This window comes from Oncorhynchus mykiss, chromosome Y, assembly GCF_013265735.2.
Source record: "Oncorhynchus mykiss isolate Arlee chromosome Y, USDA_OmykA_1.1, whole genome shotgun sequence".
Lineage (NCBI taxonomy): Eukaryota > Metazoa > Chordata > Actinopteri > Salmoniformes > Salmonidae > Oncorhynchus > Oncorhynchus mykiss.
Window position 1 is genome coordinate 17,360,111 of NC_048593.1, and position 14,588 is coordinate 17,374,698.

Consider the following 14,588-nt stretch of genomic DNA (forward strand, 5'->3'; position numbering starts at 1 on the left):
TAGACTCATATGTCATTGCTTCACATTCCAACCTTATTTTACTAGATAATGTTAGACATGGCATGATTCTACCAATTGTAATCTTCTGCATCACTTTCAAAGGTGTACTTTTATTTTGAAGGCAAACCGCAATTGTTCCACTATTGTGGCTAGCTTCACAACACATAATCCAGTCCGGTCGAGCCTCACTAGCCAGATGAAGCTAGCTGGCTGCTTATAACGTTAGCTTTGGGCAACAGGGTTAAGTAGCTGGCTAGCTATTTATTTTCATGAACTGAAGTTCAATTTCAGTAGGCGAACAACAAGTGGCAACCTAGCTAATGCTTACTCACAAGGATTCCTAAATCACTGCCAAGAATAATGAAAATGACTGCGGTTTCTACTGGTAATTGTTTTCAGGCTGGTTGTATTGGTGCTAGCTAGGTACCAAGCTAAAGCTAGCTACCCCAGAAGTTGGTCAAACAAACAATGCTTTATTACCAAAGCGGAATTGTAAACACATCGTTTGTGGCCGGTGTTTGCAGACCTTTGTACAGCTTTGACAGTGCTACTGATAGTAGTGGTGGCACTTGGTTTGCACATGCAAATTCAGAACACACAACATTCTATAATAGAAATGTATCTGTTTTGACACGCAGACCCAAACAGCATTCCACAGTATGCATGTCGTTTAGCTAATAGCACTGACGTCATTGGTGTGCAATTCCGGTAGGGAAACATCTGAAAAATAGCGCACTTGTTCGTGTGTACCGGTGCTCGACCAGTTGGCGAAAGCCAACATCATCCACAACAGAACGGTTGATTGTCAAGGGCAATGAATTCCATTATCTTTATGTTGTCGCACTGAAATTCTTACTCTGTCAAATGACTGTTCGATCCATACAGCAGACATTGTGGGCTAGGTTAGGAATGCTGTGTTGCACGTGTAATGCAAAAATGTACATTGTGTCATGTACCTACACCTACATTATATTAGGTATGCAAGTTAGCTTTGACATCGGCCTTGCACATCGGCGTTAAACTAGACATCGGGGCGATACCGATGTTGGCATTTTTAGCTAATAATCGGCCCATTCCGTTATGCTCACTAATATATATTAGGGATGCACAATCTATTTCTATATTAGGGATGGATGATGTATGACATTTGGAAAGGCGCACCCGTCTATATAAAAAGGTCTCACAGTTGACAGTGCATGTCAGAGCAAAAACCAAGCATGAGGTCGAAGGAATTGTCCGTAGAGCTCCAAGACAGGATTGTGTCGAGGCACAGATCTGGGAAAGGGTACCAAACATTTCTGCAGTTTTGAAGGTCCCCAAGAACACAGTGGCGTCCATCATTCTTAAAATGGATGAAGTTTGAATCCACCAAGACACTTCCTAGAGCTGGCCTGACGAAACCAAGATTGACCTCTTTTGGCCTGAATGCCGAGCGTCACGTCTGAAGTAAACCTGGCACAACCCCTACGGTGAAGCAGGGTGGCGGCAGCATTATGCTGTGGGGATGATTTAGCGGCAGGGACTGGGAGACTAGTCAGGAGAGAGGCAAAGATGATCAGCTCAAAACAGAGAGATCATTGATGTAAACCTGCTCCAGAGCACTCGGGACCTCAGATTGGGGCGACGGTTCACCTTCCGACAGGACAACGACCCTAAGCACACAGCCAAGACAACAAAGGAGTGGCTTCGGGACAAGTCTCTGAATGTCATTTAGTGGACTAGCCAGAGCCCGGACTTTAATTCGATCGAACATCTCTGGAGACCTGAAAAGAGCTGTACAGCGATGCTCCCCATCCAACCTGACAATAGCTTGAGAGGATCTGCAAAGAGTGGGAGAAACTCCTCAAATACAAGTGTGCCAAGCTTGTAGCGTCATACCCAAGACTTGAGGATGTAATCGCTGCCAAAGGTGCTTCAGCAAAGTACTGAGTAACGGTTTTAATATTTATGTAAATGGTTTTTATTTTTTATAAATTAGAAAATTCTAAAAACCTGTTTCATTATGGGGGTATTGTGTGTAGATTGCTGAGTAAACATTATTTTAAAATCCATTTTGGAATAAGGCTAATGTAATAAAATGTGGAAAAAGGTCAAGGGGTCTGAATACAGTGTACAGGGGAAGTCATGTGTGGGGTTGTTTGACAACCAAATCATCAGTTAACCTCTTGAACCTCTGGGGGCAGTATTTCATTTTTGGATGAAAAACGTTCCCGTTTTAAACAAGATATTTTGTCACGAAAAGATGCTCGACTATGCATATAATTGACAGCTTTGGAAAGAAAACACTGACGTTTCCAAAACTGCAAAGATATTGTCTGTGAGTGCCACAGAACTAATGCTACAGGTAAAACCATTATGAAATTTCAGACAGGAAGTGAGCCAGATTTTGAATGCGCTGTGTTCCAATGTCTCCTTTATATGGCTGTGAATGCGCAAGGAATGAGCCTACACTTTCTGTCGTTTCCCCAAGGTGTCTGCAGCATTGTGACGTATTTGTAGGCATATCATTGGAAAATTGACCATAAGAGACTACATTTACCAGGTGTCCGCTCGATGTCCTCCGTCGAAACTATTGCGTAATCTCCAGGTGCGTGCATTTTTCAATTTGGTTCAGAGGAGAAACCAAACTGCCTCGAGTGATTTATCATCAAATAGATATGTGAAAACACCTTGAGGATTGATTCTAAACAACGTTTGCCATGTTTCTGTCGATATTATGGAGTTAATTTGGAAAAAAGTTTGCCGTTGTAATGACTGAATTTTTCGGGGGGTTTTCTCAGCCAAATGTGATGAACAAAACGGAGCGATTTCTCCTACACAAATAATATTTTTGGAAAAACTGAACATTTGCTATCTAACAGAGTCTCCTCATTGAAAACATCCAAAGTTCTTCAAAGGTAAATGATTTTATTTGAATGCTTTTCTTGTTTTTGTGAAAATGTTGCCTGCTGAATGCTAGGCTTAATGCTATGCTAGCTATCAATACTCTTACAAAAATGCTTGTGTAGCTATGGTTGAAAAGCATTTTTTGAAAATCTGAGATGACAGTGTTGTTAACAAAAGGCTAAGCTTGTGAGCTAATATATTTATTTCATTTCATTTGCAATTTTCATGAATAGTTAACGTTGCGTTAAGGTAATGAGCTTGAGGCTATAATTACGCTCCCGGATACGGGTTTGCTCGTCGCAACCGGTTAATAGCCAGTTCCTACAGAGAGGTTTGAGCCACCACTCAGTGTATTAAAAGCATCTTACCAGCCACCTCCACGATGTCCCCTGGTACAAGGTCCCTGGACTTGATCCTCTGCACACTTTTCCTGTCCTGCCGGTACACCTTGCCCATCTCTGGCTCGTACTCTTTGAGCGCTTCAATGGCATTCTCTGCATTTCGCTCCTGTAAGACAAAAGCCACCAGATTAATCAATATTATTCAGAGATAAGGTCAATTTTAAGTGTGGGTTGATGACAAGATCCCACACAGAATGTAGAGATGGTTCAACGATGGGAATGATCACTAGAACAGTGACCCTCAAGCTGAGAAAGGAATCAAACCCAAGAGAGAAGTGTATCCCACAGCAAATCATTGAATATTGTAAGACAGAAATATCGCAGTATTTACAATGCTGATCTGTGGATCTCTCATATACACAAAATAAAAACAATAGGACCAAAAGGGGAAAAAAAGGGCAATTACATCTAAAATTGAGCCCCTAATCAAGTGTAATGAAACAATACATTGCTGGTTCATTCAACTGGATTGTGTTAACATATTGTAAGCTTAACATCAGTCAGTGTGCCCTCGGATATGGCTGAGGACTGGTGTACCCAGCCAGCGATCTGCTGAACTTAACCCTTTGTGTGATTACTCCCTGAGGGACAGTCACAGGCAGCCAGCCCGATAGCACTCTGGACAGGGCAAGTCAGGGCGATACGGCCAAAATATCAGGATATGAAAAATAATAAAAAATTGTATGACGGTATGTTTCGTTTTTGAATAACAAAAGTTGTACATTTGCTTTGCGAGTAGTGAGTGATCCCAGGGTGCTTTGCGAGTAGTGAGTGATCCCAGGGTGCTTTGCGAGTAGTGAGTGATCCTAGGGTGCTTTACGAGTAGTGAGTGATCCTAGGGTGGCAACATACATTCTAAGAGATTTCAATGTGTCCTTCTCCATTCTGATTGGTTTATAGTGTTCAATTCAAACAAAATAAACTTCAGCACTTTAATCATTTCTGCATTTCCTGCACTCAATTGCAGTGGCGGAAAAAGTACTTGAGTAGAAGTAGATACGTTAATAAATTACTGAAGTAAAAGTCACCTCGTAAAATACTTGAGTAAAAGTCTAAAAGCATTTGGTTTTAAATATACTTAACTATAAAAAAAAATACATTTTATTGATAAAATGTACTTACGTATCAAAAGTAAAAGCATAAATAATTTCGAATGCCTGATATTAAAGCAAACCAGATGGCACCATTTTCTTTTTACAGAGCCAGGGGCATACTCCAACACTCAGACATAATTTACAAACAAAGCATTTGTGTTTAGTCAGTCCTCCAGATCAGAGGCAGTAGATGACCGGGGATGTTCACGAGAAGTGAGTGAATTGGAACACTTTCCTGTCCTGCTAAGTATTCAAAAATGTAACGACTACTTTTAGGTGTCAGGGGAAATGTATAGAGTAAAGAGTACAGTATTTTTAGGAATGTAGTGAAGTAAAAGTTGGAAAAATTAAATAAAGTACAGATGCCGCCCCCCCCTACATAGCATGTTCTCGCTTAGCTATCTCATGTTGCAAACATTCTTGCTTTGCATAATCCTGTTTTAGAAGATACTGTTGCACAAACATGCTGATTTAGGTCTACACCATCACTGGTTTTATCAGGCTGTATTAGCTAGCTACGCTTGCTCTTAGTCGCTAACAGCTAACTAGCTATTAATGGCTAACAACTAGCATCTCACAAGATTTAGGACATCTTGCTAAGGTAAGACAAACTAGCTGTTTGCTGATGTAAGAAATACAAACTAATAGTGTGTCATAGAACGCTAGTGGATTTATATTAAGAAGCAAAGTGAACAGCATTGTTGCATGTGCTGCATTGACCATGTAGACTGAACGCAAGTGTCTCGTGGTTGAGGAGCATCAAATGCGCTCCTTGAGTGACAGGGGGCGTGGCTAGGCCTGTGTTGAAAGTGGCATGGAGAGAAAGAGCAGAGAGATGACTCAAGTAGTAAAGTAACCTATACAAATTGACATTACACATGGCGTATCACATCTAACAAACCAAACATTCAAATACCGGTATAGAAGGTAAAGTAAAAACCCAAACCGGTCCCTGCATCAATACCGGTATATCATAAAATATAGTATACCACCCAGCCCTAGGTCAGGGCACCCCCGCTGGATTTTCTCATTGTATGGGAACATGGAAACGTCTTCGTTAAAAACACAGGTGGCAGGGTGAGTGTTGTAGGTTAACGGTTGTCATTGTGGGCATTGATTGGTCCAAGGCACCTCTATTGAAGTAGGGTATGGGGACTGCATAGAAATACGAAGGGAATTCTGAACATATGTCATCTTCACCTCCGCCATCCCCATAACCCTCAACAGGGGCTAGAGAATAAATTATAAACTCAGACATCAACAGCTAAGCAAAGAGGGACAGAATGTCGTAAAGCATTTCAGAGCCACACACTGTAGTGAGCGACTGAGGTGTGTTCAGCGGCAGTGTAAACTGCGTAACCGATTGGTCAAATAAGAGCCAAGAGAATGTTGCGAATTACAATGTGTCCTTTTGAAATGTGGGTAATATACACTTAGAACGACTCACCACAGGGTTCTATGTCTAGACAAAATTGTCATCCTCTTGTTTGAGGAATATCTCAGAAATCCGCAGGATGTAAAAGCCATAAGGCAAAAAAAGACTGCTCTATACTAAACTCCAGTGGCCAATGACACTAATGACCAAAAAGGTATAACCAAAACAGACAGATTGTATTAACCTGCTTTAATGGGATTCCCTCAGGCTGTGGGTGGACAAGTACCCAACAGGACCATTTAATTTAAAATAACCTCGCCACAACCTTGGCCTGTGCCAAGAGATTCATTGTCAAGCTACCTCACAAAACTAAATTAAAAAAGGTGATGAATCTAGATATCATAGCATTTTGTTTCACTCTTGACAACACATTTGGAATGTGTTAAACATTTACTGTTGACCCATCACTTCCATCCTCCTACACTAACTGGCATGTTTCCGCCTCGCTTGCCGAGACGTCCGGCATTATTCAGTGTCCTTTTAAATATTGCGTTGCCATCCGCCAGGCTGATGCTAAGGAGTCCCTGTGCCCCACGAGCAGACCTCACTCCAGGATGATCCGCTCCTGCCTCTGCTCCAATTTTGATTGAAGAAAAAAAAAGGGCAGAAAGCAAGGTAATTAGGCTGTGTGCCTCCAAGCCTGCTCCTGCCACCAAGGTGCACACGGCCAAATCAATAATCCACTCCTCCATGACCTGCCACATTATCCCCCTGGGCTAAGCCAGAAGTCCAGGGGTAAGCAGATGCAGAGGCATTCCAGTACAACCATACAGGTTGTGCCATTCAGGGATAAAAAAAATAATTAAAAAGGACCAAAGACTGAGGGAGAACTTGGCATGTGGTAGGGGAGTGGGGCTGGGGTAGGCAAAGGCTTCAGGCCAGTCAGGGTAATGAACGCAGATGAAAATAAAACCAAGGAGAAGAAAGTGGGACGAGGGTTTCAGGGTGACCTCTTCTCACTCTGCTCCAGGCCCGGGGCTCCGGTGGGATGCCTGCTCTATCTTTAGCCTGGATGGGGAGAGTTATCTAGATCTGGAGTTTTACATTGAAAACCATTCATATAGGCTAATCATTTTTTCCCTCATAACTGAAGTTTCACTATCCTACTCCATCCCCCTCTGCATCTAGGGATTTTTTAAATGTAATGCACCTGGCTGGCAACACCATCACACAGCCTTGATTCAACCGACTGACTTCAACTTCTAAACTAAATAACTAAGGTTTTAAAATGTGGGTAGCTACATGCCCAGTGTATAGATTAATTATCCTGTTTCACAGAGGACAGAAGAATAGCCTCTGGTTCAGCTCAAAGCTTGGATCTATTTTTAACTGTCTTTTTGTTCATGGCATTTTCTGTCCCTAAGGTTTGAAGGATCGTTTGGACAGGCAGACAAACTGGCCAGAGGACGTCCACGGGGATCCCTCCAAACTCTCTTCCTGGCATCCAATCCCTTCCTTGTTCGTCTGGAGAACCAGCTCAGTGGCCAATCACAGGCAACTAATGGTCGTCACTGACTGGAGTGACCCAGAAGCCTTGTCATTACACGAGCAAGAAAAAAACAAAAACATCTTTGCTACCATGTCTATCATTTCAGATTCATTCACACAATCAATTCTCTCAATTTACAGTGAAGGAGGCAATCATTGACATTTTAGTCATTTAGCAGACAGTCTGATTCAGAGAGACTTAGTACATTTAACTGTAGATAGGAGTAGAGATGTGCTTCTTTCCCTTTCATGACGATCTAAATACATGGGCTCTGATACGATACAGGAACAATACATTTTAGTTTGAAACGATGCGATTCACTATTTTTACATAAACATTCATTTCCCATTATAAATTACAAACTGCTGCTGATGGAGCTGAAGAGCCGGGCCCCTCTTAGCTAGATTTGTCTGAGCTGACAAGTGTGTAAATGTATGCACCTGAGCCGAGACATAAGGTCTTCTCCAGAGAGACGAAGTCTCTAGCACCGACAGATTTCAGGCCCCACTTTCCATCTGAAACCACCACCCACTAATTGATATGCCATTTTCACAGATTGTGTTTGAGCTAGTAATTCATCGTTTTCAAATGAACTATGAAATAGCCAATGAATATATAAAACAACTAGGGCTGTTGCGGTGACCATATTACCGCCACACCGGCAGTCATGACCACAGTAAAATTTCACAGGACGTAAATGGTACTCTGGAAATGTGTTGGTACTACCCAACTAACAAACATATGGTTGCTAATGGCCTGGTGCTCATGGCTCTATTGTCCCCCCCATCAGGTTCTAGTGGCCTGGTACTCAGGGCTCCATTGTTCCTCCATCAGGTCCTAATGGCCTGGTACTCAGGGCTCCATTGTCCCTAACTACTCTGACATCAATGTAAATCGCATCAAACACTTATCAAAACTCACCTCATTGTGATTAAACTTCTTTCTTCAAATTTATGAACAGGTTGAAACAGAGTGAAAAACATGGTTTCAAAGCCTAACAGAATGAAATGGACAGCGCTAAGGTGATTTTTCATTCAAAAACATCCAACAAGCATAGAGTTTATGCATAAGCATAGGCCTATGAGCCAAAGCCTGAAAAAACCATGAATTAAAATAATGATTGTGCCGTTATACAGAACATAGCCTACCACATATTACGCAAGGCAGAAAAATAAATTATTTCGTTGTGGTATTTTTTATTTTTTTCCCACGATCAATGTTCCTTAGCATATTTCAACCCTGCAGGCGCTACACAAAACGCTGAAATAAAATATAAAACATGCATTACCTTTTACGAGCTTCTTTTGTTGGCACTCCAATATGTCCGATAAACATCACAATTGGCCCTTTTGTTCGATTAATTCCGTCCATATATATCCAAAATGTCAATTTATAAAGCGTGTTTGAGCCAGAAAAAAACAGCTTACAAAAAACGCAATGTCACTACAAAATATTTCAAAAGTTGCCTATAAACTTTGCCAAAATATTTCAAACTACTTTTGTAATACAACTTTGGGTATTTTTTAAACGTTAATAATCGATCAAATTGTAGACGGGGCAATCTGTTTTCAATACAGGAATGAAAACAAACCAGCGCCACTTTTCACATCTTGCGCAACTCACAAAAGTGTACCCAGTTCCTAGTTGGCCTACTTCATCATTGCACAAAGGAATAACCTCAACCAAATTCCATGAGTAGCAGGAAGTTGAAATTGGGCATGCTATTTATCCAAAAGTGAAAATTCTGCCCCCTAGCCCCAAGAGGTTTTAACAGATTTCACTACGTTTCCCCAAGCACAGGGTAAATGCAGGAACAGGGTTGGAGAGCCCATGGCACAGAGAGTTTGGGCAGAATATAACCCGTTATATAGCAAGTGGCGGCATGCTCCTTAAACAGTGGTTGATGCATGAAGTGAAATAACCGGAGTGGTCTGAAAAACAAACCAGCTGGAAAGCAGCCTCCATTTACTATTCAAGGCCATATGGATGTCTTTCTCCCACCTGCCCATTTGATAATGGGCTATTCTAAATCAAAACAAATTACTAAATAAGTACAAGACCTGATTAAATGTAGAAGTGAAAATATGAACAGCGTGTGCAACCTGAGGCAAGGAACAGAGCACAAGCTTTTTTTGCTACTTTCTCAATAGCTTATAGTAACATTGTGCATCCCATATACTGTATGTTTTGATTTCTAAGACATTCTGAGGTTTGTATCATTCAACTCTAAAGTTGCCAAATAAATCCAGCATATAGGACCTGTTTCATATAAATATCCTTTATATTTTATTCAGCTAAGTTCAATTATGTTAAAATCATAATATGAAATAATTGCACGGGACTTAAGCATATCCTGTTTGCTAAATGAACAAGCCTATAGACATGGCACATAGCCAGATAACATACAGTAAGAAAATGTATTTCAGTAGAACAGAATGAGTTATCTTCATGTTTCTTTAGCCCTGCCTAAAATAAATTGATTCATTGTGATGGTGTATATTAAATTGATGTAAAACATTTTTTACATGCAGATGTTCCAAAGGCGCGCATCAGCGGCTTGTATGCATGGAGGCCTGGAGATGCTAAACGTGTTTATATTAATTAACAGTAAATTACTGTGAGACCGGCAGTCTTTTGCATGACAACAAGTTGACACATTTTCATAACCACCCCAGCCCTAAGCACAACTTTGGAAGTTACATGCAGTTTGACACAGAGTACATCTGTCACTAAATATGAGGTATTTTCATAAGGTAAACAGAACGTAATATGAGCAGCAAAAAAAATGTGACCTGGAATTGGTTCAGACCCATGTATGTTATATGGCCTGGAGATGTGGCCTGATCCCATCATAAGCTAGGTCTACTACAATCAATTAACAATTACTGTTTGGGTAGGACGGTAAATCCAACCCCAAAGAATAACTAAGCTAACCATATAAAAAGGAAAATATTTTTAAAAGATCTGCTTACCTGCCAGACACCCACAATGGCATTGGCTATAAGAATCAGCAAAATTACAAAAGGCTCAACGAATGCGGTGATGGTCTCCTCTCCCTCCTCAAACCAGGCCAGCACCTAACAGAGGAGGACAAATAGGCAGACAAGTCAGACAACAATACATGCATAACAGATTTAGACATTATGCCCTGCACTACCAGATATTAACATCTCAATCAGATATCAGCTTTAGGATGTAGAGGAGATTAGTCCTGTAACGATACCAGGTTTGGTATCACGATACTTGATAAATGTGAGGTAAAAAAACTGCCACGTATGCATAAATGAATCAATTATACAAATCCTACTATTCATTTGACTTCATTTTTACCTATCTAACTACAGCTCCAATGATATGGGATTTTTGGGTCTGATACAAATTTTAGGGAGGCAAAAGTCACCGATCTGTCGAGATGGTATTTTCATTCCACTTCTAAAAAACAAAATCGTGTTCCAAAGGATTAACAGATACTCTAAATAATTTCTAAACACAAATTTACAGAATATTTTATTTTTAGTTTACATGAAAGACCAAAAAGCAAATACAAAAACACTTGTTCAGTTTACCTTAGGTACAACTTAAAGATTTTTCTACAGCAGTGGATACGAATGCAGATGGGTTGATGCTGAAGCATCACAAGCACACTAAACTGTCTCAAAGTACATCTGAAACTGCACTGTTTACAAACTATGCAGTGAAATACAGTAACATGCACTTCATAATGAAACCACTAGATGTTAGTGTCACCATTTGTATTGAGTAAATTCACTAGTGCTTTACAAGTCAACGGTCATGTAAAGAAACACTATGTCAAACTCGAAATAAGAGCTTGTTATGACAAGCACACGCTGGCTGTTAAGTAATGTTTTCTTACCGAAACCATCGTTGAAATTACACCTTTTGTACAAAACATTAGGAGCACCTGATCTTTCCATGACAGACTGCCTAGGTGAATGCCATGATCCCTTATGGCACTTGTTAAATCCACTTCAAAATCAGTGTAGAGGAAGGGGGGGAGACAAGGCTTAAAAATCCTTCTTTAACCTAAGACATCAATTGTGCACGTGTGCCATTCAGAGGGTGAATGGGCAAGACAAAATATTTAAGTGCCTTTGAACAGGGTATGGTAGGTGCCAGGCACAACTATTTAAACGTGCCAAGAACTGCAACGCTGCTGGGTTCACACTCCCCATGTGTATCAAGAATGGCCCACCACCCAAAGGACATTCAACCAACTTAACACAACCATGGTAAGCACTGAAGTCAACATGGGCCAGCATCCCTGCGGAACGCCTTTGACACCTTGTAGAGTCCATGGCCCAGTGAATTGAAGGTGTTCTGATATTTCGTACACTGTATATTTCAGCTGCAAATGCGGCGATGACTGAAAACGTTCATGCAGGAAAATGCTTGCCGCACTGGTTTTAGTCAAACAGTCTAATTTAGCTAGCTAGTAATCTTCTCATCGTGAATGCTAGCATGGCCTAAATTATAGATCTGCGCCAACTGTCTTGCTTTTTGCAGATTGAATATTTTGGGAAAACTACATAAGCCCACTAATTTAACAGGCAGAGACAGTAAGTGTTATTTTTGTATCAAGGTTGAGTTCACGTCGCCAGTCCACTGTTCGTACATAAGTAGCAAAGATTGCTCACTAGCTAGGCTAACTACCTCGCTGGCTAGCTTTGAGAACAGGGCTGCTTGGTTTAGTGTACTTTTGATTATTTACTTATTCAAATATGCTGCGCTGGAAAGCTACTCACTGTCAAACCACCGCGCCTATGTCTCGCACGTCGTGACTTACAGATTGAATATCATTCAATGAACAGCTCATAGACCACACTCTCAAGGTAGCCATTGAAAAATTATAAAAATGACCGCAAATGAGCAGACCTGTGTGTATACAATGTTGGTGCTTTATCTGAGGAATAAAGACAGACAAATATTTCCATGAAAAGGTTAATGTCTGCTAATTATAATAAATAAAAATATAACATAATGCTAATTTATTTGAATGGTAAAAATGGTCCGGTATGTACTTCCTGAAAAAGTTGAAATAAAAATGTACAAGCAACTATGCTTGGCCGGTATCCAGATTGTCATACCGACCTTGTGCCATACCGGGATATTCGGTAATACCGAAACTGAACACAACAGCTGCTATTGTAAAACGAAGGTTAGCAATGCTAACAAGTACAGCAATGCTAACTAAATACTAATGAGCATTGCAAACATTTTATACAGTTGCTTACCTAAAGTATTTGTAAAGACAGAATTCCCAGCTCATTAAGTTATACAAGAAGGAAAAAAATGCTACTCAGTTTGCTCCATGGATGAAACAAATGTAAGACAGCAACGCTCTTGATCCAGGAGTGAATTCTCTGCAGTTACCAAGCAAAACTTGATTTTGGAAGAAGCTAACCACTTAGCTACTAAATTAGCAAACCAAATTCACAACTACAGAGCATTTACCACATTTTAGACAGTTGACTTATTTAGAAGATATCTAGCTGGCAAACATTTTGTTGTGAATTCCATACTGTAACTAGGCTCCGGTCTCTCGTCGTTGTGTGCTTGTAAACAAACACCACATGGCTGGGACTACCGGTAAGCTTCAAATTGAAGCAGGTGAAATGAAGAATAAGATCGGATTTCTCTGGAACGTATTGCACAAGTTGAGTGCAGGTATTTACTTAAAAGTAGCTACAAATATTCAATTTATAAAAAATAAAAAAATTCACAAAAGATAGTTTAAAAAAAATGTATTGATGGTATTTTAAGGCAATTTCCAAATACCCCGATGCATGGCAGTAATGAGCAATTGGAGGTTGCATGAAATGTACTTACACTCCCCCCCCCCCTTTTTTTGTTGAAGTGAATGAAGATGGCTGCTCAGCAAAACTCCATATTTAGTGAGTAAAACATTTTGAGAACGCTTTTAGAGCTGTCTAATGGGAGTTTAAGTCTGGGTTTCCTGGGCGTTAGAGAGGATACGCGTAATACTCATTGTCAACATCTAACGCATAGATAGTGGGGCATATTCGAGTGTGTTAACTTCTGTGCAGCATGAGTGGGGAGCTAACATATTGCTTCCCAGTGTTGTAGCAATGAGTAAGTGGTGCACTCAAGCATGAACGGTGCACTCAGGCTATATGGGAACATTGCACTGATATTCGTGATCTGCTCAACCAGTAAACCGTTTGTGTTCTAGTATCGAAAAAGTACCAAACACTAGAGGAGATGAGGTGAGCCAGAGTCAAGAGTCAAGGTAACAGAGCTGGGCGCAATATTGTAAAATCAGGGCAAGGGAATCACTTGGTAACAAGGAGACATTCAATTTGGGTGAAAAATCGCCATTGGACAGTGACTAGGCTCGTCTGGGCTGAAAATGTGGTCAGCACAAGCCCATCAAATAGCTTTTTATCTATACATCTAGGCAAGGGAATACTATTGCAGAGAGCTGTCAGTGGACAAATGCTACCCATCAGCGCCTTCTATGAGGACTTCCAGTTACAGAAATCAAATACAATGTTGAACATATGGCTAGCATGGTAATAGTATAATCGCACAACCACCCGTTATGGATGAGAATCATGTAAATAACCATCTTTACAGTTTCAAAAAGTACACGTATAAGAAAGTGTATTGTGGAACAAACAGCCGACTGAAGATGTGACTGCCGGGCAGTCATGCAGTTCAGTTTGTTCCCACATAACTGCCCCTGTCAGAAGATGATGCACGTTGTAAAGTTACCTCTAACATGACAGTTGCCTGGAGCCGTCCGTTTAACAAATCATGGCACTCATCCCAAAAATTATAATGAATACATTTTATTTTAAATGGGGAACTGCAGCTGTGTGGCAAAAATGCAAATTTGTGCTGTGGCTAGAGGTCGGACGATTAATTAGGACCGATTTCAACTTTTCATAACATTCGTATTTTTGAACACCGATTTGGACGTTTTTTTTGTTTTTTTTAACACCTTTGTTTCATCTTTATTTTTACTAGGCAAGTCAGTTAAGAACACATTCTTATTTTCAATAACAGCCTAGGAACATTGGGTTAACTACCTCGTTCAGGGGCAGAACTACAGATTTTTACCTTGTCAGCTCGGGGGATTCAATCTTGCAACCTTACAGTTAACTAGTCCAACGCTCTAACCACCTGATTACATTGCACTCCACGAGGAGCCTGCCTGTTACGCGAATGCAGTAGAAGCCAAGGTAAGTTGCTAGCTAGCATTAAACTTATCTTATAAAAAACAATCATAATCACTAGTTAAC

General features: G+C 40.5%; 1 protein-coding gene across 1 annotated transcript in view; it reads right to left on the minus strand.

Moving 5' to 3' along the window:
- The window catches only part of LOC110509730 (sarcoplasmic/endoplasmic reticulum calcium ATPase 2), a 42,713-nt gene that overhangs the window by 19,350 nt on the left and 8,775 nt on the right, over positions 1 to 14,588 (minus strand). Inside the window, exons 4-5 of the mRNA XM_021590795.2 lie at positions 10,278 to 10,382; positions 3,255 to 3,393 (exon numbers count right to left, since the gene is read on the minus strand). Coding sequence (XP_021446470.1) covers positions 3,255 to 3,393; positions 10,278 to 10,382 — 244 coding nt within the window. The remainder of the gene's footprint in view (positions 1 to 3,254; positions 3,394 to 10,277; positions 10,383 to 14,588) is intronic.